General features: G+C 39.3%; 2 protein-coding genes across 2 annotated transcripts in view; both read left to right on the forward strand.

The window, feature by feature from the left end:
- LOC140151122 (sphingomyelin phosphodiesterase-like) overlaps positions 1-27408 on the forward strand; it is a 496863-nt gene that overhangs the window by 240004 nt on the left and 229451 nt on the right. The window lies entirely within an intron of this gene.
- Positions 294-25442, forward strand: LOC140151118 (uncharacterized). Its single transcript, XM_072173341.1, has 3 exons — positions 294-546; positions 10641-10914; positions 22358-25442. The coding sequence occupies exons 1-3, from the start codon at positions 304-306 to the stop codon at positions 23122-23124; spliced, it is 1284 nt and encodes a 427-aa protein (XP_072029442.1). The 5' UTR covers positions 294-303; the 3' UTR covers positions 23125-25442.

Here is a 27408-nt window from a genome sequence, read left to right on the forward strand (position 1 = left end):
AATTACACTTGAGTCATAGGCCTATATTAGCTCATTGTATTAAAACACAGTACAATAGGGGCCTACAAAGAAATTTGAAATGTAGGCCTATGTATTATGAAAACCGTGTGTCCGATTAGCTTAAAACAAAAGGCATATTGAGCAGTGTTCTCTGCCCTACTCAAATGATTATGTTTAAAACATAAATAAGAGGACTTCCAAAATGCCTCCATAACCACCTTAATATACCCTCTGCAGTGTCATACTCCTAAAGCCCCGTATGTCCGACCTTTACCCTTTTCGTCAGATGATGAATTACTAGTCATGGCGGACGTCCATGTTGGAGTTGGAGTGTCAGAGTCGTCCCCGTTAGATAGTGCATCTGGTTATGACAGTGAACATGAATATTTGGGTGGTAAAGGGAGGAAGCCGTCTCTGCGGAAGTCGAACAGATTGGCAGATCACGACTCGACATGCTCGGAGTCAGACAACAAGCATGACAAGGACAAAACGGAATCGGATACAAGCAATGCAAGTACCGGTACTTCAGCTTCATCCGGAACAGTCGTAAGTAAATACTACTAGATAAATACTATACACACTAGTAGTGCGGGTAGGCCTACATTGTGTAGTAGTGTCGGAGAAGAACGACTCTTGTTTACATTTTGAGAGCGTGCAGAGCGTAAACACGGAAGTGGGGTTCTGATTGGCTGATTTAGTCATGTTATTAGTGGTCTGACAATCATAAGCATAACACCTGGGGGGGGGCACTCCCATAATATTGGTACGGTACGTGTCATTGATATGTGCCTGTCAATAGACCCCCTTTTTTTTTTTTTTTGAGGCAAATTGCCACCGGATGTCGGGGGGATGACCCCCATTTTTCATCAGCTGGCACCTTTTTTTAGAAATTGACACAAAATGAGAACAATTTGTGCGCGCTGCGCGCGAAAATTGTACAATTTTTACATTTTGTAGCAATTTTTGCTTAAAAATGGCAAATTTTGGCAAATTTTTGCCCCGGGGGGGCCACTGGTCATTGACAAGGGGGTATCATGCGTGGCCATGGAGTTTCAAAAAGCACCCTAAACAAGTATGTGCAATGACTAAAATACACCCCTAAATAAGTATAACAAGTGTAATATCCTACCCTAAACAAGTATTGGCGTTTTTTTACCCCTTAGCAAGTAAAACATATATTTTCGACACCCTAAGCAAGTAATAGGCCTACTAGTACTTGAAGCTCCATTTTCATTGATTTCTTTAATAGTAAGTCGGAATGGCTCTGCTACCAGGGCAAAATATGAGCTATTTGAAAATTACAAAATAAACGTTACATTATTTTAAGCTGATTTATAGTTTCAGAGAGCCTAAGAGGGAATTAAACGAAAAGAAAATTTACAAAACTCTAACTAAGAAAAAACAACATGAAGAAAAGAAAATAGAGAAAAAGAAGTCAAGAAATGTTTTTATACGGTATCATTTTTGTAGGCCCAATTAAAGTTTCGACAATTTATTCTCCATCCTCCAAATATTATTATAGACCTACAAATCATGTTTCAAAGTGAGACAAAAATCATAAAATAGTGGTCACATTTTTTTTTATGACCTAGGCCTTATTGCGAAAAGATGAAAAGTGCATCATATTAATAATTTATTTTAAAAGCTTAAAATGACAACAATTAAGGCCTACTTCTGGAAGGAATCGGATGAATAATAGTGGTATTATTTCATAAGTTGAATAAAGTATTAGGATGAAAATAAGTCGGTAAATAGTGACTGAGATGCATGGTGCTCAATCAGTTCAGCCAAGACTTGCAGGATTCGTGTATGACTGCAGAATTTGATACCAATCCAAAAACGTATTTTAATTCTGCACCATATCCATCTTACCTTTCAATATTCATTTGATGTTTTCACAATTTATTCAAAAGTTTAAAATTTGTTTTTTAAATAAAATCAAGATCACTTATTGTGACAAAATTCTGACAAAAATATGATGCTTTTGACGATAATAACATGCATGTTTTTATTTATTTATTTTGTGGATAATAGGTCACAGGTCAAATCAATCAATCCTCTACTGTAGATATTTGTGGTTAAATAATTGTATACAACATGAAAATTAGCTTGAAAATCTTTATTTTTATGCATAATACAAGATAGAAAATTCAAATAATAGTAAAAATATTTTAAAATGAAATGAGAAACTTTGGACTTTTAAAGGAGAATTGAAACTCTTAAAATCAGAGTATACACGTGCTGTGCATGTACAATGTACTGCATGTGTACATCACCATTGAATGTTGTAGGGTTGTGTAGCATTGAATGGGTTAATGGAAAAACATTAACAGGGCCAGCTGGGCGAAGTCGGCAATCTTTATGGAAAAGAAGAGACTAAACAGAAACCTACACAGTCAAGTCTAGGGATAAACATGAAGAACATGAACCTTATGAAGGACTGGAGTCTGGACGGACCCTAAATACGTAAATCTGTTGTGAAAAAGATACCCTTTTTCTCTAATTTCCATGTTTTTGACACCCTATTCACGATACGTGCGTACAGTGCCTGATCGTGAAAAAGACCCTTTTACGTGATTTTTGGCCACGCATGATACCCCTTGTCAATGACCAGTGGCCCCCTGGGATTTTTGCCCAGAAAGTTATTTTTCACGGTCAATGACACACAATTCTAAGCATTTACACACAAAATGACCCCTATTTTCTTGGATTCGCCACTGAATGACCCCCTTTTTTGGACAAAAATCGCCACAGATAGACCCCTAGTGTCGTACTTGGTGAGGCACAGGTACGCACTTTCATATTCGAAAGTGCCCCGGGGCATAACAACAGACCGATAATTTGATTGGCCAATTCTGGCGTTAAACCGTTGGTCGGCGCAGTTCTGCGCTCTTGAAGTTGAAGGGAACACAAAGCTCCGCGTAGGACGCTCATTTACAGGACGGTCGCGTCAATCTGAGCAAGGGACTGCCGTTCCTCTCTGAAACCCAGTGTAGCAGTAAAAAAAACAACAAAAAAAAAGCGGGTTAACAAATTTGGGGTGCGAAAACACTTGCAAATCGTCATGTTGTACAGTGCAATAGAGTTAGAGTCTGGAAATGGTGTACATGTACTAACATTATATTTGTTGGGTTCTTTTTGAACATCCATATAACTATATATGCAGGCCCGTAGCCAGGATCTTTTTTTGGGGGGGGGTGCTGATTTTGAAAAAGTGGATTTTTTTTCCAGACCAAGGGGGGTGCAATTTTGTGAAAAGTGGCCTTTTAAGGCCAGGTACATGAGGGGAAAGTTGGTGACAGCCTTCTGATTTTGCCTGTTTTTCTCAATATTTTGCGGGAATCGAAAGCCTGGTTTTGTTGCGAGAACCTTAATTCATTGCGAATTTGAACCCTTGAAATCCATTCATAACTTAATATTTAAGGCCATGCGTTTTGAACTTAAAACCCAAAAAGGTTGGTGCTGTGGTGGCGTCACACTTTTCACTGTGATCATTTTGTTTTTCACTTTTTTTGAATTTTCACTTTTTTTCACTGTATCTTTGGAAGAAAAATGATATGCCAGTAAATTTGGTATCAAATGAAAGCTCTATAGGTTAATGTGGAGAGATATCTTAAACATTGGCTGAATGGCACCGAGTCAGGTGGTTTGGGCAGCGATGCACCCATGTACAAACTCTATGGGTAGCACACAATTGTAAAGTTGTTCATTATGTAGGCCTACCATTGGTACTTCAAATTTGTCCCAATATTACTATAAATTTGGTATCAAAAGATACCTTAGTTGTCCATGTACACATTTAAATAGCATAGCTTTCTTTAAAGGAAGGACTGGTACCCGGAAGTTGTTTTTTTAGTATGTAACGCATTTGGCCCCCAATTCATGGTGCACAACCTTAAAGGTGGGTGACCTGATCCACAGCCTCATCCCCCCACTTTTTTCTATCAAAATGGCGATTTTGGCATCAGAAGAAAGCTCATATTTTTCTCATAATCCCAGTGAAGTTTTAGGCCCAAAATATATTCCGTTTAGATGTTATGAATGAAAAAGTGATAGCCTAATCCCCAAATGTGGTATACCACACATGCTGTTCTGTGGGCTGTTGTGAAACACGGTTTTACTTCTAATATCAAAACCTCTAGTGCAATTTACCTCAAAACATGGGAATTGGATTATTTTGGTACATGCCTCAATGTGGGGTATAAAACACAATACCAAAATATCTGATCACCTATCTTGAAGTGAATATATTAGGCTGATTCAAAACAGTTGGTGGAAATTTTTTTTTTTTTTTTTGTGAATCTCTCAAAATCAGACACTTGTTCCCAAATTCTGATGACTCAATGTTAAGATTCCTATTACGTCATTTCCATTACAATTATTATACTTTTATGTACTTTACGTTGTTACTCCATTGACCCCTAGATGCAGACTTGTAGTACCCGTACCCGTACTCGTACCCGTACCCGTACTCGAGTCCCAATTTCCGTACCCGCACCCGTACCCATGGCTCCGGACCCGCACCCGTACCCATTTCATGCCCTATTTTGGCTTCGACCCGCACCCGTACCCGTACTCATGGCCTGGGACCCGTACCCGTACCCGTACTCATGGCCCGGGACCCGTACCCGCACCCGTACTCATGGCCTGGGACCCGTACTCATACCCGTACCCGTACTCATGGTCCGGGACCCGTACCCGTACCCGTGGACACGGGTACCATGGGTACGGGTACCATACCATACAGTGCCTGCCTACATGCATGTAAGAAAGTGGGAGTAGATCTACTCTCACTTCTCACAAGCCTGTTAACTCCACTGCACTGAGTCCTCTGATCATAGACATAATCAAAACAATAGGTTACATGGATGGGGTTGGGTGGAGAGTAATACACATGCATGGATCCAGATAGCATGTGCCCTAAATTGTAGCCTGGCCCAGGGCCCTGAAAAAGGTAAATCTAGGCCTGGCTACACAAAATGTACATGTATGCTACACACAGGGTAGATACCTACATTGTCATGATTGTGACAGCCTCCAGCCTATGCACAATGTATGCCACTCATACATGTATACTTCATGTAGCATTCACACTATCACTGATACAGAAAAAAATAGCAAACTGGAAGTAAAACATTTCAAGAAATTGTTGTTTGTGGTGAATTTCAAGTTATCATGTTTTGATATCATTATTGTAGCATTATTTTATTCATCATTTTAATATTCCCCATCCAAATACACTCCCTTATATGCACACATAAAAACTACATTTTCCCACCACATGTACTTGGGCAGTGTGTGCATTTGAGTCAAATGATACATAGTTCCTTTGCCATACCATGTTTACAGAAATTTATGATTTATTGGAGCTTATAGGCAAAATATTAATAATTATCCAGATGTGCATAATTAATGATAATAATTATATTAAGCTAATGGATAATCTGGTGGATGTGTGCTGGGATGTGTGGATGTCCATGAAATTCACTAAATTTGATATTGACAATTAAGTCTACAAATTTTGGATCAAATTTGAAATCCAGTTGATGTTTTGAGGTGAATAATAACTTGAATGCTATATCACTGCTAAATGTATGTTGAAATTAGTATTGTGCAGTCTGTGTGTCAATACTCAGACATAGTTTACATGATTTTTGCATCCCAAAATATTTAAGCTAGATTCACTAAGACCATCACCAATCTCTTTTTGTACTTGATTAATTCCACAAAACCAGTTCTACAATGTTCTGTAAATGGAAGTACTTCTTAGCAAATAGAAATGTCTCAGCAACTCATGGCACACACAACAAATTAAAATGTTGTATATGCTTATGACAAAATTAATTTCTCTACTTCTGTTGGTGCAAAATGTAGTTTAATTCATTTGTTGTGGTATAAATGACATCAAAGAGTGTATTTACAGCAAGGTATAATAGCCAATAAATTAATGTCAATAATCAATAACAATAGCTTTGTTATGACCCATGTACCAATAATGGGACTCATACAATGTTTCTAGTCCCAATATCTGTACCCGTACCCATGGCCCGTACCCGTGCACTATACTGGGTCCCGCACCTGCATTACCCATTACTCGAGTCCCAATTTCGTTACCCGTACCCGTACTCATGGCTCCGGACCCGCACCCGCACCGTACCGCACCCTATTTTGGGTTCGGACCCGTACCGATACCCGTACTCATGGCTTCGGACCCGTACCTGCACCCGCACCCATGGCCTGGGACCCGTCCCCGTACCCGTACCCATGGTCTGGGACCCGTACCCGTACCCGTACTCATGGCTCGGACCCGTACCCGTACCCGTACTCATGACGGGTCCCAATACTACAAGTCTGCCTAGATGACCTATGACCTCGAAACATCTTCACTCACCTGATGCTCCCTAACCCAGATATTTATTATCACTCAGTAAAGGTTTACATTTAAATCCGCTTTATCAAAGGAGAGCAATTTACACATCACTGAATCTAAATCAAAAGTAGCCTCATTTGTCCCCTGGATGATTCCACTATTCCACTCACGTGTTGTCCCCTACTCAAAGATTATCGTCAATAGGTTTGGATGTCATGAGTTTGTTGGAAGCAATATGGCTAATACTAATTGAGTTATTAGTCCTTAATTAATTTAAAAGGTACCGACATGTCCATCCCTTAACGTTAATGGGTTGATTTTGACCAATTTTGAAATTTGACCTTCAACCCCTAAACTTTGACATTTGGGGTCATGAATATTTTTAACATGCTTAGAATGTCGTAAGAATTGTTCCTGTTGAATTTGAGCTCGATTGGACTAATTTTAAAATTTGACCTTTGACCCCTAGATAACTTGACCACTGGGTCACTTATGTCATTAAATGCATTTTTCTCATGTCTGGAGTGTCACAATGGTTATTACTATTGGTTAAAATCGTCCTTCAATGGCTTGCCGCTGGTCACCGCTAGCGTTTCTGGTACAACTGCGCACTGTAGGGTGCATCTATAGCCCCCCTATTTTTAAAATGTTAACCCTGATTTTTGTCCATAGCATAAATGTGTTCCACTATCAAAATAAATACCTCACACAAAATTTCATCGAAATCGGACCTCGTCCTATGGGGCCACCGACCATCAGAACATTTATGATAAGCCATACCACAATTTCATAAGGCAGCTATTTTGATTCATATACTTTGTGTGGTTTATTATAGCTGCCGTATTCTCAATACTGCTAAGTGCATCAATTTAATATATTTTAGACCATTTCCAAAGCAATTGCATATTTTTTTTTGTAAATGGCAGCTATGTTTGCTGTCTTGATTGCTGTATCAACTATCAAGTAATAGCTGCCTTACGTAAAAGAGTTTTACAATCCTAAAATGCTATTTTCAGCACTTACTATTACATTCATTAAGAAGTTCAGTGCTCATGAGGAGTCTGGTTTTAATCATCAGTGAGTCATTCCATGCCAACTCAACATGAAAGTTAACCCATACTCATGGATTTTTTCCTTATTTTGTGTACTGGTAGATACTATTGAGAAATGAAAAACCTGAAAATTTGAGGTTGTAACTCCCTTTCGTTTCCGCGCTACAGTAATTTGAAATTTAGGGGGGTCACGCGAAAATAATGCGTCGCGAGGTCTACTATGATTTTCAAGGTGGCGTAATTTCTAAATTATATATCCCATACACCGGCAAATTTGTATTCTGGGCTAACTTTTTGTGTAGAATGCAACTTAGAAGTTCATAGGATATACCATATTGAAGATATGATGGTCTAACATAGCGAAAATCAATGCTGGACCCACTTCAGAAGTCGTATCAACAAACCCAAAATATTTTAAGTCCCAAATTTTGTCATCTTTAGTATGCACTCCACTATTACTCACACACAAAGAAAGAGCCAATTCAACTTGTTCAACTGAGTTACATGTCTTCAAAAATGAACTAAATTAATTTTGGCCCTAAATAGACCCCCCTGAAAGTCCACATCAGACACCTCGAACCAACTTCTGTTTGATATATGTTTGAGATATATGCCATACAATGTAGCCAGAGAAGTTTCAATCTGATTTCTTGATTCCTTCACTTCGAATCAACAGCATCCTTATTCCCATTGCTCTCTATTGTGAAAAGTTCATTGACCCCATTTACTTTACTGTAGAAGTCTATGATGAGAATGATCTAGTGATTCATAGTGAAGGAATTGAGAAACCAAACTGCCTCTTTCAAGGTAATAGTTATACAAATGCTATATGGCATGTAGCTCAAACATATCTCCAAGAGAAGTTGGTTCGAGGTGTCTGATGTGGATTTCCAGGGGGGTCAATTTAGGTCCAAAATGTATTTTGTTCATTTTTGAAGGCCTGTAACTCAGTTGAACAATTTGGAATTAGCCCCTTCTTTTGTGTTTGAGTAGTAGGGGGTGCAGGCTTAAGATGACAAAATTTGGACCCTAAATATATTTTGGGTTTTGGTGATACGACCCCCCTGAAGTGGGTCCAGCTTCGATTTTCGGCTATGTTTAGACATCATATCTTTAAATGGTATATCCTATGAACTTCTAAGTTGCATATTTGGATTCTACACAAAAAGTTAGCCCAGAATACAAATTTTCAGGGACGTGGGATATATACTTTTGAAATTACACCACCTTGAAAATCAAAGTAGACCTCGTGACGCGTTATTTTTGTGTGACCCCCCTGAATTTCGAATTGCTGTAGCGCGGAAACGAAAGAGAGTTACGACCTCAAATTTTCAGGTTTTTCATTTCTCAATAGTATCTACCAGTAGGCCTACACAAAATAAGAAAAAAATCCATGAGTATGGGTTAACTTTCATGTTGAGTTGGTATGGAATGACTCCAGTGTTAGATTTGCGCTTTCGGAGATTTGGTTCGTTCTTGCGGCTTAGTTTGAACTTGTAGTGTACTGTATTTTGGTAGTGCTTTTCCGTTCTTGCTGCATCCAAGAAGTCCGCACTAAGCTTTACACTGCGTTCTGCACAGTCATTGATAACATTGATGGCTCCAATGTTGGCAAAGGATGCTGGAGACATCTTCAGTGAGAAAGTCAGTGTTTATTTGCAAGATGTGGATATAGTAAACCATGAGTCCTCATTGACCAAGTCTCCAAGAGATGTTGCAGCGGTGATGTTGGTTGGTTGGTAACTCAGGCTTTCCAAAGGATAATCCAATCCGCTTCTTAGGTGCTAAGATGTCTACTGCAGGTTTAACTGCAAGGGCACTATATCACTAAACAGTGCAAGGGGCATCTCTCCTGTCAAGTACCATAGGTGATGTTTCAAAGCTTTAATTGCACTTGAAGATATTGCTGGATTCACTGCCTCATACATGAGCAGCTTGTGAAACAGATTGAGGTCATGCCATGGGCATCAGCAGCTGAAGAGCAGGTCAACCACCACAAACTGTAGATCAGAGTGGCGAAGATAACAAATTCTCTCACTTTCGGCACTTGATGGGTGGCTGTTATGGTACCTTGTGGCAGCTGTGAAATCTGGGCTTCAAGCAAACAGATCTTTACTGAGTAAAGTAGCTTTGTCATCCACCTGGCTTTGTGGAGAGATCCAGGTTGCTTGAATTTAGCTGACATTACTGCTTCATCTCTTCCTAAGGTATGGAATCCCTGATCAAGATCTTATTGGAAGGACTGATAAAAAAAGACCAATGATTTACACAACATGCAGTATTACTTTGCTCTGAATGTCATTTATATGTTTATTGTTGACCTTTGAACTTATTTGGTTGACCTTTGCTGACATTGAACTCTGTTGACCTTTGACCCTCATCTGAATATCCAAGAAACAAATCCCACAGCAGAGTATTAAAGTTAAGTTTCATATGGCACTCTTCTTTCCATTTATACATTACATGCATTACAGGATATTAGTGTGTTTTTAGAGTGCAAAGTTCACTTTACTACACGTTTCAATGGACAAGCCCATTTTCGGACTTCAAGCCTGTGGTGGCCCCATAAGACAAACTCCGAATTAAATAAAATTTGGTAGGAATTAGTTTTGGGACAAGTGGAACATGTTAAGGCTATGGACAAAAATAATGCAAACTATGGGGGCTATAGATGCACCTTGCGCAGTGAAGCAAAATCGTCAACAGAGCGGCAAGCGGCAGGAAAGTATGAAACCAACATAACCTTGGTTGCCTCCCCTATCTGGTAATAAATGTAGCTACCAATTTTAACACTAATTTTTGCAATTATATATTTGGCACTATAATAATATTATATTTAAAATGGAACCAAATTTTGCCACCTCTCCAGGTAGTCAAAAGTGGCCTGGCCCACAGACTGATTTCTGAACACTCCCTGTATTATACCGTACCAGGCCCGTGCACGAGGGGGTGCGGGGTCGTCGCCCCCCAAATATGGAAAAAGTATACAAAAAGTCCAAAAATTTCAGAATTTGCGAAGTGTGCAGCTAGCCCAAAAACTCAGGGTTTTTACGCCTTTTTTGGACAAAAAGGTCCACATTTTAGGAAGAAAGTCCACTTTTCACAAAATTTGGAAAAAAAGGTCCACTTTTTCAAAATCAGCACCCCCCCAAATGAAATCCTGCGTACGGGCCTGTACCGTACCCTCTATAATCTGTGATTTGTGTTATTTCTTTCAGCCTTTGAAATTTGATGCTAACATGCGCCCACACTTCAAGATGCTTGAGATACATGGTTATGGCAAGTTAGGAATTAGAGCTATACAGAGCACAATAGATGGCCAACTACCAATGCTTGTTGGATGTATACAAAAAGAAGGCTATAAACCTGATCCCTTACCAGATGATATTATTGAAGTTTGGACCCAGATTAAGGAAGCTGTGACAGAAGTGCTGAAAGATTTAAAATGGATTGAAGATTCTCACTATCAATACAGTTTCAAGGATTTGGATTGTAAGTTCTAAATCATTTCTAGCACGTGTTCATTTTCTGCGGAGTGCTGGGTGACTTGAGGGTGCAGGGCATGCAGCGGCATTAAATGGCACGTTTGGGGCCTGTACATGTACACAAGGAATGCACGGGAACCCACATAGAGAGGCTATAGAGTGTAGCGCCCGGAGCATTGTAACAGCAAGAGGTCGAGGGGGCTAAACCAGGGGGGGGGGCAAGACCCCCTTTTTCAGAGCCGCTAACTGTTCCTTAGACCACCTGAATTCATTGATTGCCGCTCTTGATGCCCCTAATTTTTTCTAGCCGTTCCATAGACTCACAGATAATCAATCTCCGCTCCCACAGGCATCTTGATCGGCATGTTTTCTGTCCTACCTTTTCAAGCCCAAAAGCTAATTTTGCGAGCCCAAAAGGTTTCCATCAATTTCTTCCCCATTGAAACACATTACATGTAGTTGAATTTTGGGCAGGATTTTGGGCTCTTTAGTACTGGCAACACCTGGCCATTGGATTTGTTTTTGTCAACAGTGGTTACAGCACTCTTCAGCCGATGAACATTTTGCTGGAAAAAATTAATTTGAGATCTCCTTTGGGAATAAAATCGCCAAATGTGAGGAAAAGTACCTCAAATAATTATGTGCATGTCCTTGCAGCTGGCCATAACAGTGAATTTGCAGGTAATTTACAATATACTTAGTGGCATAGCGTGGGTTCACATGGGGGTGGGGGGGGGTGTGGTGTGGGCACTGGGTCTGTCATAATTGGCGGTCATTTCAAATCATCCCCAAGTTAATGAGGTTCGGGAATGTCCTCTCATTGTTAATTGTTGGTTATACATACCTCTAAAGGCAAAATACAATGCTTTGTAACCCACCACTTGAACAGGATTTAGCCAATGCAAACAAAGACCATAGAGCTATTAGGAATTCTATAGACATCTAAGGTAGAAGCTTATTATCCTCTTCAACAATAGGATTAGGCCTATTGATTGGTTTAAAAGGTGTTTGACTGTATTAGCGCTATCAAAATGAAATGCATGTCGCGCCAAATTGAGAGACATTCAAAGTCCTCATTTTTAATTAAAGTAAACACATATCAGAAGCGAACATATTTATGCAAATTTTGCTCACCAAATTTTCGTTCATCCATAGTTCAAAAAGAAAGAAAAAAATTCTGTCAAATTCAATGTACTCATTGTAGGTTTTGAGCCAGAGGATTATTTAGTACTACCCAACACCCCACTGGGCGCTAACACCCCACGCCATGCGCCAATCCAGCCAGGGAACAAAAAAACGAACACATGGATCCTTTGAACTTTGGGCCTTGGTAAGGCAGAATCGCCGGCTGCTTTTGTCACCAAATATAGCAAGATCACAGGACGGTTCTAAATAACCGGTTATACATGAAGATATCATATATAAAATTTCATGTAAACAAATCCAATTGATTATTTGGTAAAATGATGTTAAACATACCTAACAATGGCGTTTAGTGCTACATCGTAGCACTTTCTCAAATCGACTGACCAATTCTCCCAGTCCTCCTCGTCTGCTTCCTGTCGGAGCGTGACGTTGGTGGCGCTGTTTTAGGTGGTTTTAGGAGTTGGTCATAGATGTGCGGTGAGGAAGTGATTTCCTTCATCCCGGTTGAGTGTGTTGGGCCCCCTTTTTCGTATCCAAATCGCTTCTTTTATGTGTCTTCTATTTCTGTTTTGCTCTCTGTCCTTTATGCTCGCGTCATCCCAATTGATCACATGGTTATCCTCCGCTACATGGTCAGTAATAGCGGGTTTGTTGACCTCACCGGTGACCGAGGCCTTCCTCTGAGCTCTGGTATAAGCCTTAGTTGAGGCTTTTTCCGCTTCGGTTTTGTGTTCTTTAAGCCGCGTACCTAGAGGTTTCACCTATATAGGTTTTTTCACAGTTGCGGCAGGGGATCTCGTAAACGCATTCGGCGGTTTGTAAGGAATCGCGTTTGTCCTTTGGGTGGACCAGAATGTTTCTTAATGTCTGGTGTGGCTTAAATGATGTTTGAATACCATGCTTATTAAATATCCTCCTAGCACGCTATGAAAGCCCCTCTTTGTAGGGGAGGGCGACCATACCTCTAGTGGTCGACTGTGACGTTCCTTTTGGGGGTTTCTTTTTGTCCACGTCTTTGAAAGCCCATTCTGGGTACCCACAAAGTTTGAGGGCTTCCTTGATTTTGCTTTCTTCCATTCTTTTGTCCTCCTCCTCTGTGATGACTTTATCCTTTCGATCCATAAGGGTTCGAATGACGCTGAGTTTATGCTGAAGTGGGTGGTGAGAGTGAAAGTGGAGGTACTGATCCGTGTGTGTCTTTTTACGGTATAGACAGGTCAGAATTTGAGAATTTGTGCTTTATTAAAAGGTTGGAGGCATTTCGTGTTAAAAGTGGTTAAACAAGCTTTTTAAGATAATTCGAGGGTGCTGAATTCAAAAATGCTGTTTAACAAAAAAAGTATTGGATACTTAGCCCTCAAAATTCAAAAAACAAAATGGCCGCCATTTTCAACATATTTTTGATAATAACTTGAATTTTAAACAACATAAGAGGTTAAAAATGGTGGCAATATCCATGTATATGATACAGAGGAGCCCAAATTGAGTGTTACTGAAGTTTTAACTGGTATGGTTTTGCTGCCATGTTGAATTCCAAAATGGCCGCCATTTTCATCAAATTTCTGCATTTTCTGCTATAACTTGGATAGTAGGCAACATAGAAGTTTATAAATGACGGCAGTACCCATGTTTTTAATACTAAGGATTCCAAATTATCTGTTACCTACTATCTGTTGTAACTAGTTAGGGTTGCCACCATCTAGAATTCCAAGATGGCCGCCATTCATTAGGTAATTTCTGGGGTGTGTTTCAGAAAAACAAAATTGTCATCGTTTTCATAAGGGTAGGTTACTTTCTCTGGCTAAATGCACTTTTAATTTCTTTAGAACAAAAACAGTGATGTTGAATTAGTTTTCCAAGTGCATTTTAAAAGGTTAAAGATTTCAAAATGGCCGCTTTTGAGCTACTAGGCCTATATTTTAAACCGTACAACTAAAAACACTGGTAACATTGGCACTTGATTTTACTTTACGGCTAATTGTTCCCGTTAGGATCTTGCAACTATTTGATTCTTTCTATTTGACCTTTCACTTCGTAGTACAGTGATTCCAAACTCTGATTAATGGCTTTAGCCTCTTCTGTTTTGCACTCTTGTTGGCTGTTAAATGTGCTTAGCCATTTTGCAACTGCAATCGCCATTTATACATGCATGAAACTATCTCGCGACATGCTTTGGGAATTGGAGGTAGTGTCATCAGTTGTGGAGCCAGGTTCTATACTTTTTATCTATGTAGGTCCATCCCATGTCAGTTACTTTGGGGAGAATTGGAGAAATGGTGACTGCTTGTTTCCAAATACAAGCCTGGTAATGTTCATACTTTGTATGAAGCCAGGCAAGTGCTGATGATGGAACACTCCCAATTGGAAAGTTAGTATGTGTACAACGAGATTACACCATCCAGCGTGACAACCTCGATGAGGAGAAGTCGTCTCAGCTTTCGGATGATTCAATGCTTTCAGCGAGGGGGTACCATCTCCTATACTGTAGAATATTGCAACCAAAGATTTGGCCAGTGCTAGTGGCATAGATTTCTTTTTGACGACATGGGGGGGGGGGCGAAAATTTCTTGAAGTATAGTGAATCCAGCACCTTTTGTCAACAGAATAAGATGATGGTACAAATGCACGCAAAAATTTGCACTTTTTACAGTTTTAGGCTAAAATGGCCAAATATCATGTTAATTTGGCTGGAAACACACATGCGTCAACGGACCACCCCCTGGCAAAATATTGGGGGAATTTATTCCCCCTATCCCCCCATGAATGATTTAGGGTCATCCCAGGTCAATCGATGAGGAAGTTGCTTGATGACCTGATCCCAACCATGTGACAGATTCACTCTAAAGCCCCGCTCCTGTTGAGGGACGGTTGTTCGCTTGTACCCACACTTCTTTGACTCCTGCTCGAACCAACATAGTTCACGGTCCAAAATTACAAAAATGTCAATGTCAAAGCTGTGACCGCTGCCCTCAAGATGTTTGTAGAGTGCTGAATCGTTGCCACTTGAACTAGCGCGTCTAAGTTGGGATATATGCGACTCTGCAGTGATTGGTCGGTTTTACCAATGTAAAGTGCTTGGCACTCCTGATCTTCAGCGCACTTGACACCATTAACAACACCACTAATACGGCCCTGGACCAGATTCTGCAGCATGAACTTTCAAATGTTCAAATTTCACTTGCTGCCATGAATGGGAGTCTGCATACAAGCAGTGGTGGCCGAGTTTCAGAGGATTGAGGTAACCTTTGACAGATTACCAGCATGATTCCATCAAGACTGGAACCAGAACAAAACGAACCCGTCTAACGACCAGTATGCCGGGTAATAGAAAACCACAACGTTCTCTACCGAATAACTGGACTAACTTTCTCTCACTTGGAGAGAATAAAAGCTAATAAAGCAAATCTTGCCGCTCCTATCTCAACAGCTTATGACAAATGCTGTATCAATTGCACCAACAACACTTGTAGTGGCTGGAGGATTTGCACATATAACAGAAGTTAGATCTTCAGATTCAGGGATGGACACAACAGCCCAAGAGGCCATGAGGAGGCGGATACTCACTTTGTACTTCATTGCATTAACACAAATGCTGAAGCTGTAGTGGTTTCAGTACGTGACACTGTATACTTGTCTTGCTGGCTGTTTATTTTGACAAGATGCTATGCACTCAGCTGTGGATGAAAGCAGGATTTGTAAGAAGCCCAAATACATCCCAATCCACAAAATCTATCAGAAACTGCTGCCTTGCCAAGTGGAAGCTTTGCTTCTATTTCATAACTGGTTGTGACAGTGTGTCACAGCTTGCTGGCTACGACAAAAAGACAGAGGTGTTTCAAGCAATTGTTGACAGCTCTTAGCACAATTCATTTGCAAGGTGCATGCCAGATGATGTGCACAGATGTGATAAGGCACGTGTGATACTATTCTCAAAGGGTTGTCCACAGGAGAATCTACCACCAACATGCAAATGTACCAATGGATGTATAAACAATTGCAGCTGCCATGCACAGATGGTTGTGCATAATGTGTGCATTTAACAGCCAACAAGAGTGCAGAAACAGAAGAGACTGTCAAGTCTCTTCTGTTCTAAAGCAAATCTTGCCGCTCCTATCTCAACAGCTTATGACAAATGCTGTATCAATTGCACCCACAACACTTGTAGTGGCTGGAGGATTTGCACATATAACAGAAGTTAGATCTTCAGATTCAGGGATGGACACAACAGCCCAAGAGGCCATGAGGAGGCGGATACTCACTTTGTACTTCATTGCATTAACACAAATGCTGAAGCTGTAGTGGTTTCTGTACGTGACACTGACATATACTTGTCTTGCTGGCTGCTTATTTTGACAAGATGCTATGCACTCAGCTGTGGATGAAAGCAGGATTTGTAAGAAGCCCAAATACATCCCAATCCACAAAATCTATCAGAAACTGCTGCCTTGCCAAGTGGAAGCTTTGCTTCTATTTCATAACTGGTTGTGACAGTGTGTCACAGCTTGCTGGCTACGGCAAAAAGACAGAGGTGTTTCAAGCAATTGTTGACAGCTCTTAGCACACTTCATTTGCAAGGTGCATGCCAGATGATGTGCACAGATGTGATAAGGCACGTGTGATACTATTCTCAAAGGGTTGTCCACAGGAGAATCTACCACCAACATGCAAATGTACCAATGGATGTATAAACAATTGCAGCTGACATGCACAGATGGTTGTGCATATGTGTGCATTTAACAGCCAACAAGAGTGCAGAAACAGAAGAGACTTGACAGTCTCTTCTGTTTCTGCACTCTTGCCTTAAAAGGCATCAATTAAAGTTAGGAATCACTGAACTACAAAGTGAAAGGTCAAATAGAAAGAATCAAATAGTTACAAGATCCTAACGGGAACAATTAGCCGTAAGTAACATTAAGTGCCAATGTTGACAGTTTCATGAGTTGTACGATTGTAAAGTATAATAGGTAATTTGGAAATCTTTAACCTTTTTAATGCACTTGGAAAACTAATTTAATATTAAATTAAAATTAAAAGTGCATTTAGCCACAGAACGTAATGTACCCTTTATATGAAAACGATGACAAATTTGTTTTTTGAAATACACCCAGAAATTACCAAATGAATGGCAGCCATCTTGGAATTCTAAATGGTGGCAACCCTAACTAGTTACAGCAGGTAGTAGGTAGCAGATAATTTGTAATCCATGGTATCAAAATGATGGGTACTGCCATCATTTTTAAACTTCTATGTTGCCTACTATCCAAGTTATAACATGAAATGCAGAAACTTGATAAAAATGGCGGCCATCTTGGAATTCTAGATGGTGGCAACTGTGACTAGTTACAACAGATATTAGGTAACAGATAATTTGGAATCCTTGGTATTAAAAACATGGGTACTGCCATCATTTTTAAACATCTATGCTGCCTACTATCCAAGTTATAGCAGGAAATGCATAAACTTGATGAAAATGGCGGCCATTTTGGAATTCAACATGGCGGCAAAACCATACCACTTGAAACTTCAGTAACAATCAATTTGGGTTCCTCTGCATCATAAACATGAATATTGCAACCATTTTTAACCTCCTATGCTGTTTAAAATTCAAGTTATAATCAAAAATATGTTGAAAATGGCGGCCATTTTGTTTTTTGAATTTTGAGGGCTAAGACTCCAAAACTGAACTGGTTAAACAGCATTTTCAAATTCAGCACCCTCGAATTATCCTTAAATGCTTGTTTAACCACTTTTAACACGAAATGCCTCCAGTAAGCACAAATTCTCAAATTTTGACTTGTCTAGTATACTAACAGTTTAATGGAGCCATCAGGTTTCTTGACAATGAGGGTGTCAAGGAAAGCGATCTGTTGGTTTTCTTCTTTTTCATACGTGAATTTGATGTTACCGGTTTTGTCTATCTGATTGATATGTGAAGTGAGCTGTTCCGCTGATCCTTTCTTAACAATTTCTAACACATCGTCCACATATCTTTTCCAAAGTCTAGGTTGACAGTTGACTGGGGCTGTGGCAATGGCTTCTTTTTCGAGCCAATCCATGTATAGATTAGCAACTATTGGACTAACCGGGGAGCCCATCGCGGTACCAAATTTTTGTTGATACACTTGGCCGCGAAAGGAGAAGTATGTGGTAGTGAGAGCAAAAGCTAAAATCTCCATGACGTCGTCTACAGTTAATTTGGTTCTCTCATTCAGCGAGGCATCTTCAGTTAACCGGTGCCTGATAATCTCAAGGGATTCGCTAATGGGGGTGTTAGTGAACAGAGACACTACGTCGTGAGATATGAATTCCTCGCCCTCATCAATCATAATTTCAACTAAGTCTTCAAGGCCAGATCTTTGGAGTTAATGACATGGTGCTGCGACTGGCCTACTAAAGGACCTAGAATTCTGGCAAGCTCTTTGGATGTCTCGTACATAATCGAGCCGAGTAGTCCACTATAGGTCTCAAAGGGTGCCGGCTTTATGTATTTTTGGCGTGCAGTACATTCTAGGGGTATTTTCAACAGTGGGGTAGAGTTTCCAATACTCCTTGACAGTGATCTTTTCTTCTTTCTTGAACCTAGTGAGTAAGCTTACAAGCTTTTTCTTGTAACGCGCGGTTGGATCGCTCTTGAGTTTCTCATAGGTTTTGGTCAGTCGATTTGAGAAAGTGCTACGATGTAGCACGAAACGTCATTGTTAGGTATGTTTAACATCATTTTACCAAATAATCAATTGGATTTGTTTACATGACATTTTATATATGATATCTACTGACAATCCTGATGAACTTGTTTACGGATACATGAAGATAGATTATTAAAGTATGAATTTCTGCAGTTGATTCTTGTATTGGACTATTATGAGTTTGAGGGCCAATTTTTGGAAAATTTTAAGAAGTGGTGACATCACAGCACTGGTTGAAGTATTATTTTTTGCCCCGGGGGACCCACTCAGATATATATGAGCTACGCATCCGCTAATAATAAACACGTCGGAAAAAGGATTGGATTTTCGCCATCGGACGTCGTTTTGGGAATAAGGGGTAAATGTTGCACTGTTTTGACATTATAACCCTAACAAACCTGAGTACTACAAAACACTACAAACAACAAAACTGTGCGTGCGTGCATCCCACGGTATGTGATGACGCAATCGCCCTAAGTGATATATAGGCACGGTTTCACTGGCCAGCGAAGCCCAAGACCTGTGGCAAGGGTTCGAATCCCACCCAGAGCAAACAACTTCTTTCTTTGTTTTCTCTCTTTATTCCCCCTTCTTTAACTGCCAGTATGAAAACGCTCTCTGGGGGTTAGGGTTAATGGTGTGTTTTTGGAACAACGCTTATCGGCATTTAGGCCTAGGGTATAACATTGCCCAATTTTGTATGTATTTAACCCCGAAGCATTCTGGAATATATCCGCCTCATTATGATTTTTATATCCTACACCCAGGCCTCGAATTTCAATTTTTTGGGGCACCCATTTTCAAGGCCACTGGACAAAAACAAAGAAGGGCACCAAAAAGGCCAACAAGTGATGAAGAATGCCTTGAAGTTGATAAAGTTCTGGGGCACCAAGGCTAAAACTGAAAAAGGTCAGGCAATGGCCTCGGTGGCCTCCCTGAAATTCGAGCCCTGCCTACACCACAACACCTTGTGACTTTTTATATATCGTTGCTCTGTGGCATGACTTAAATATAAAAGCTATTGTTGAGATTAATTTGTAGTCTTCCATAGCGGTGGGTGATACCCACTTTTGGTATCGAAATCCGATACCAAAAAAAAATGGAAATACTTCGATACTTTCGATACCACGCAATGGCCGAATGGTTCACCCCAAATTTTGTGTCGATGCCTTCAAAAACGGAAAAGGAGGGAGGAGGGGGCATGTAACGATCATGTCACCCAAGCACACAGTACCGCATATACCCCAACAATGCACCCAACACTCTAATAATAAGGCACTTTCTAATGTCCCCAACGTTCCATGTGGCTCATTTGTTTCATTTGTGTGACCCGGGGGGGGGGGGGATCAGGGTTCACTGGTCATTGACAAGGGGATATCATGTGTGACCAAAAAACACGTTAAAAGGGTATTTTTTCCAGATTGGGCAAGATACTTATGTAGCGTGAGGGTAGCAAAAACAATGAAATATGTAAAAAAGGGTGTACTTTCAACACTAGTACTTACGTGTTTAGGGTCAAATTTGGGAATGAAGCAGGGCGTCAAAATTGTCAAACTTTTTCCCAGATTTTTTTCGCAATTTTGGTATCAAATATTGCTTACATGTTAAGGGTAGAATTTAACACTTACCATACTTGTTTAGGGGTGCGTTTTTAGACCGATCAAATTACTTGTTTAGGGTGCTTTTTGAAACCCCATGGTAGTGCATGATACCCCCTTCTCAAACTTCACTGCAAAAATGATGCCTACCAAACCTAATACCCTTGAACATAGGCCCCATGGCTACAAAGCTGCACCTATACGCCCTAACCCCAAACCACCCCTACTCACCAGTCACCACAGCCCAAAAAAACCATTGCACATCTGGGTTAGCCATGCAGCTAGCATAGCAGTGTGAGTAAACATGACACCACTGCTCTGCTACATCAATGCTTAACCCTAACAGTACTAAACATCACAAAACCACACTTCACAAAGCATGTGCATGGGTGGGTATCCCAAGTGATGCGATTGCGTCATCATGCGAACAGTCAGGGTCACGGAAAGCTTGGCCGGCAAAGCTACACCCCTGTGGCAAGGTAGGCCTGTGCACTTGTCTGGCACCCGAGTGGTCGGTGGTTCGAAACCCCACCCCACCCGAGAAAAAAGTTGTCTCTTCTTCTTCTTTCTTTCTTTCTTTCTTTCTTCCTTCCTCCTTTCCTATCCCCCTCGCCAAAAAGCAGCTAGGGCGTTAGGGTTAAGAACACCTTAATTTTCCGCATGCATGTGCGTATTAACCCTAACAGTACTAAACATCACAAAACCACACTTCACAAAGCATGTGCAGTTGTGCACGGCGGGTATCCCACCTGATGCGATTGCATCATCATGCGAACAGTCATATGGTCATGGAAAGCTTGGCCGGCAAAGCTACACCCCCATGGCAAGGTACATGTAGGCCCGTGCACGTGTCTGGCACCCGAGGGGTCGGTGGCTCGAAACCCCACCTGAGAAAAAAAAAATTTTCTTCTTCTTTCTTTCTTCCTTCCTCCTTTCCTTCCCCCTCGCCAAAAAGCAGCTAGGGCGTTAGGGTTAATGAAAATTGTTTGTAGTCAATTTTCTTTATGAGACAGAGACCACTAAAGTCTGTTATACTTGTGTTACATTTTTTTACTCCCATGTCATGACAACATGTCTTTAGCTCATACTGGTACACAAGTACATGTAAGGTGTTCAATTTTTCATAACGTTGAGGAAATTTGGCAAACTGACCAAAATCATGATTACTCGCGTCGAGTTACAGTTTTTCTTGATTGCCGCTCTTGTCTACAAAGTCTACAAGAATCTGGGAATCAATAAAAAATACCTTTTGACATAAATCTTTTTCCCTTGGTTTAGAAAGAAAACAATTAAAAAGTGCAACCCCATTTATTTGGTTAAACATTGGTTTCAAAAGAACCTCACAAAAATCATCAAATTCACTCAAATATTTGACAGTTTTTGGAAACAAAGTCTTATTAACTTTACTCAGTTTCAACGACTTAACACTCAAATGAAAGATCTTGGCGTGCCTTTTAAGTTGATACCAAATTGTCCACTATACATGCTTTATTTCCAAAGATATTGTCAAAAAAGAGATTTTAAGGTCTGGTACTCTTAATCGTGGATTTCCCCATATGCAAGTCAGAAGACGATAAATTGCAAATGCGGGATACTCTTTCAATTGCTGGACATGATTGAGACATGAGAATTTCGCGTCAACGATTGATGAAATGTACCCTATTTCTGAATTTCGAGTACACTATTACAAAAAACAACCATATTTTTTTCAATATTCTTTGAAAATGACACTTTTTTTCGCAGAATTCAAAACGATCATGCAGACACACGGTCCTAGTAAGTGACAACACCGGGTCTTTGATCTAAACATCTGAAATTTCACAAACAATGCAAAAGGGGGAGGCATCATAGCCGATGCTTCATGTTGCCATGATCGCGAAAGCCGAAAACCACAAAATTCTAGTTCATTTATGGTAGTGGTACACCCAACTTTTTGAAGACTTCTTTCTGGGACACATTAGATTCTGGTGTGGTTTTGAACACTCACTGTAGTGTATCATTGCTTTTTTTCTTTTTATAGATCCTGCATTGCTGAAAAAATACCCCCTTCTGACTGATGATTCACTGACTAAGATTGAATACATCAAAAGTGGCTTTTTGAATCCTGGACACCACATGTCACCTATGGCCAATGGTTTAGGAAGAGTGGCTCTGGATGCTATATTTACAATCTGCAGAGAGGTGCTACGCTGCCAGTATCCTCATGAATATTTGGCACGTAAATTTCAAGTCTTGAATATAGGTGGTGGAGCAGGTCATTTTACAGACAGCTGTATTATTGCAACTTTTGAGGACAAGGAAGACAGGTCAGAGATTGCGGCCCTAAAGTTCCTGGGTGGGTGCAAATTGCCTGATCCTAAAAAAAAAGGTAGAAAGTACCCCAAAGATGTACATATGTATGTACCTGATACAGTAGTACATTCTGCTTGTCTGCCTAAATGGATACACAGTTTCATAGCGGGAGAGGTGAAGAGTGATGTTACGAATAAGGAAGAGGAACCAGAAGACGATACTCGTCAAGCTTGGATCCAAGCATTAATTGGTCTCAGTAAGGGTACTTCAGATGCATCATATGGAGTATTGATTAGACCAACAAGAGGAATCATATTTGAGCTACATATTGAATCAAGGGATGGGAAAGAGCACAAGAGATTAACTACAAAATCAAAAATTTGGAAATTCACTAGGGAAGATAGCATACTATTTCAAGTCAATGATTTCTGTGACTTCATGTGTGCTATAACTAGTATAATGCTGAAGTATAAGAACGTGATCATCAAGCCTTGAAATCAGCAGGTGCAGGGAGCAAATTTGCCCTTGTAAAGCCACCAAATGCTCCTGGTCTTGTATGAACCAGGAGCAATAAAAACAAATTGCTCCTGGTTCCAGTTTTGCACTGATGCAGTAGTGCTGGTATGCTCTATGCAACATTGGGAAGTGGGAACCTTAAAAGAAAATGGGAACCATCCAAAATATCAATTTAGTGCTAAACATCTTGGAGCCATATAAACAACACTGGGAACCATAAAAAGGAAAATGTGAACTCATCAAAAATCTTAATTTTGGGCATTAATATCTTGGAGCCAAACAACACTGGGAATCACCAAAAGAAAACTGAAACCAACCAAAATCTTCTAGCCAAGCAACACAAACCTAAACAGAAAATGGAAATCATCCAAAATTTCAATTTGAGGATATACACACACTGGGAAAAAAGTGGGTAATTTGGTAATTATATTCCCTGGAAATGTTGCTATTTTCAGCTCAATTGAACCATTTTGAAAACTTGACCTTTGACCCCTTAATGACCTTAAATGAATTTTAAAATATTTTAAACATGTTTAGAATGTCTTAAAGATCATTGCATTTAAATATCAGCTCAATTGGAGCATTTTTGGAAACTTGACCTTTGACCCCTTTATGACCCCTTAATGACCTTAAATGAATATTTAAATATTTTAAACATGTTTAGAATGTCATAAGGATCATTGCATATAAATTTAAGCTTAATTGGAGCATTTTTGGTTAAAATGACCTTTTTTGACCCCTGTGACCCCTTGGATGACCTCTGGCGTTAGGAAATATTTTTATCATATTCTTTACTTCTTTCTCTTTCATTTGACACCACTTGGGGGTTCATACCTTCGTGGCATTTAAAGATATGTCCATTTTAGACCAAATGGTTGGTAAGTAAGTAAGTAAGGGACATACACTAATATAGGCTGATACCATTTCATGGTTCAGCAAAAATGTATTCAGTTTCTATTCTAATAAGTAAAACCTTCAGTTCTAATAATAGAGGATTAAATGCAGTTATTGGTCTCATAGCTTTTTGAAAGTAATAATACCAAATGATAATGCTGTGCTTTTCTGGATGATTGATACTGTATAAGGGGACCATCCACTAGCACTTGTAGAGGGGCCCTTGACCCTTGTAAAGGGGACCCTGAAAAAAAATCACCATCATTTTTGCAGTGAAAATTAAGTTTCATGGTATTTTTTTTATTGGGTTGATGCATAATTTTCAGAGTAAGAAGGGGTGGGGCTGAAATTAGTCAAGGTATGAAAGAGGGAGGGAAGGCCAAACTATTTTTATGATGGTTTTCATTTGCATCAGGCAACCCCCTAACAAGCGTTTGTGAACAGGGATATTTCTGCTGCATTCAATATGTTCCCACTCTCTTTTAAATGGGATAGTAAGTATTTTTTTTAATGAGACTTTAATATGATACAATTTATTATTTTGGCCAAAATGGCCAATGAAATTTGTCAATTGTCAATTTGAAACTTCAGTATGTATGTGTGTGTGTGTGTGCTTTGTCACAGTTTATGCATACTTCTGTTGCATTTCATTGAAATTATTATTACTTATTTATTTTTTGTAATGTACAGCTGGTCAGTATTGAAATGACAGTCAAAAAATATGTGGGATTATATTTTTGAGAAAAATACTTATTATCCCTTACTATAACAAACAGTTTTGACTGGTGATTTGACATTTTGCAAATCATTTCAGATTTAGGTTACAGCCCACCTTGTGGTCCACTTTCAGGATTGTGAAGGATCAAGGATACAATTGTAATACTTTAAGGGCATCAATATTTGTCCTTCAGAATTCTGAAACACTGTGGGGTAAATTTTAAATGATGTATTACAGGCAAAATGTCAAATTAAAATTGTTATAGAAAATATATAACTGAATTTATATACCGTACTTTGTATCATATGAATGTACATAGCCGTGAATCTAATGTGAAACCTTTAGTACAAGTTCACTATTATACAGGTAGATGTTTTCAATTCAATTCAATTTTATTAAAAAATAACCTTGTGGCCCAAAGGCCAAATTGCAATATTCTTTTACATGGCATAAAAACATACAATATAAGTCATAAAATTACAATGTAGAAAAACATGTACCATATTGTTTGTATTAAACGCCCCCTCTCTAATAAACGCCCACTCTCTAATAAATGCCCCCTCCCCATTTTTTCAATGAAAAATGCACAAAATGCAAAAATTTCCATGCAATATTGTGTGAGTAAGCTTAAAACATATCAGTCATGTCAGTGACGATCGCTATTAAATTGCATGGACAAAACGTATTATGACTCAAACTGTATACTCCTATGTGAACTCGGCCTTACAGAGCAAGTTAGTAGGCCCACTTGCAATTTATTCTTACCTGAATCAGATGTAAATGGGAAGAATGATGTTATACAAATATTAACTGTCTATGAGTGTGATGGTCGACATAATCACGAGGTGAAAGATGGATTGTTCCATTCCACCTCCGGCTCGTGGAATGGAACAATACATCTTTCACCGAGTGATTATATGTCGACCATGACACGAATTTAAGACAGTTAATATAGTGATATAAATCAAAATGTGGAGAACAACTTGCTGATTATTGAACAAATTGCTTTCTGGTCGCACACCATTATTTTAAGTGCTTATACAATACTCAGAAAAGCTCTGTGAAGCTGCAACAAATAAATCAATTAAGGTAAATCACACACTTTCTCAAGTTTATGACGTGTAAAAAAGCTTGGAATGGTGAATGCAATAACGAAATGGTACAGGTTCTGTGAACACAAATACGTGTATAGTCGTCGATTTGCTTTCTTCGACGCAGTAGCGTCAGTGCGATGTTAGCACGCGTGCATCCCGGCGTGCATGTGTACGTCGGAGTGCTCAGAGCAGCAAGTGTTGCGCGAACTTAGCTGCCTCAACGAAAACAATGGACTATTATTATAGTTATCATTATTATGTTTTTAAAACATTGAATAATAGTGGATTTTGCAGATGTAAATAATTAACAAATTATTGTTTGGAGTAGAATTTCTTCTGTATAGGGATGTGTAATAAAATATGTTCCACAAATGATAACCGTGTATATATCGCATTCTAATAATGATTGAATATTAATGAATTTTGCAGATGGGTAACCATGGTAACCATCAAGTTATTGCTGAGAATAGCATAGAATGATTCTTTATGTATAGTGGAGGCCTATTGTTGTTTCCATTAATTGATAATAAAGAATGAATTGCAGAGGCAAAAATTGTGAACTTTAATGTGTTCATTACTTTGCTGTTTCATAATCTCCAACAGAGGCAAGTAAGTAGGCATATATTTGCTCTAACAAATATGGTGCTGGTGAACTCAACCTGATCGAATGACCGTATACTGGTATATCGTATAGCGAAAACCGTATACAGTATACTCCTATGTGAACTCGGCCTTAAAGAGCAAGTTAGTAGGCCCACTTGCAATTTATTCTTCGCTGAATCCACAGATGCTGAATCAGATAAAATGCGGAGTTTGATGTATCAAAATGTGCAGAACTTGCTGATTGTTGAACGAATTGTCAACATAAGCTTTCTGGTCGCACGCCATTATTTTAAGTGCTTATACACAGCTGTTTTCGCCAAACATTTGACAAACGTTTGTGCAAATGATTGTCAAACGTTTATAGTCAAACGGTTTATAAACGGATAAGGAGCCACACACTAATTTAACGTTTTTTAAAAACGTTTGTCAAATGTTTATGGAGCAAAATGTTTATCAAACGTTTTATTTTAATCATCTTTTATTTGTTTTACAAATGTTTGGCAAACGTTTTAAATTTACGTTTATTTTATGATTTTTGATAAAAAATGTGATTCTTGGTCAAAAAAATGTGATTTTTAATCAAAATTTTCATTTGCTGAAAATGTACAAACATCAATTGATTTTCTTGACAAAACGTAAGATTAATGTTACTATCAAACAACTTTTACAAATTATTAACAAAACGTATTTATTAATTGTTTGCCAAAGATTTATTTAATTCATTTAATATAAACTGAGCTCAAAAAGAAACTTATAATTTTTCACAACATATGTGAATCACAAGGTCCATCAAAATGAACCAAAATTACACACAGGATTACCTTAATACTCTACTCAAAACACATGTCAGTAACCAAGCAGTTATCCAACTGACACAACAGCAAAATGCACTGTCATGGGACAGCTTCCTGGACTTCCTTCACTTTCACAGCCCAACATTTGGCACCCAGGACA

This window comes from Amphiura filiformis, chromosome 4 (genome assembly GCF_039555335.1).
Source record: "Amphiura filiformis chromosome 4, Afil_fr2py, whole genome shotgun sequence".
Lineage (NCBI taxonomy): Eukaryota > Metazoa > Echinodermata > Ophiuroidea > Amphilepidida > Amphiuridae > Amphiura > Amphiura filiformis.

Coding starts and splice junctions, on each gene's coding strand:
- LOC140151118 (XM_072173341.1), top strand. CDS start 304: ATGGCGGACGTCCATGTTGGAGTTGGAGTGTCAGAGTCGTCCCCGTTA. Junction 547..10,640: donor CAGCTTCATCCGGAACAGTC/GTAAGTAAATAC, acceptor TATTTCTTTCAG/CCTTTGAAATTTGATGCTAA. Junction 10,915..22,357: donor CAGTTTCAAGGATTTGGATT/GTAAGTTCTAAA, acceptor TTCTTTTTATAG/ATCCTGCATTGCTGAAAAAA.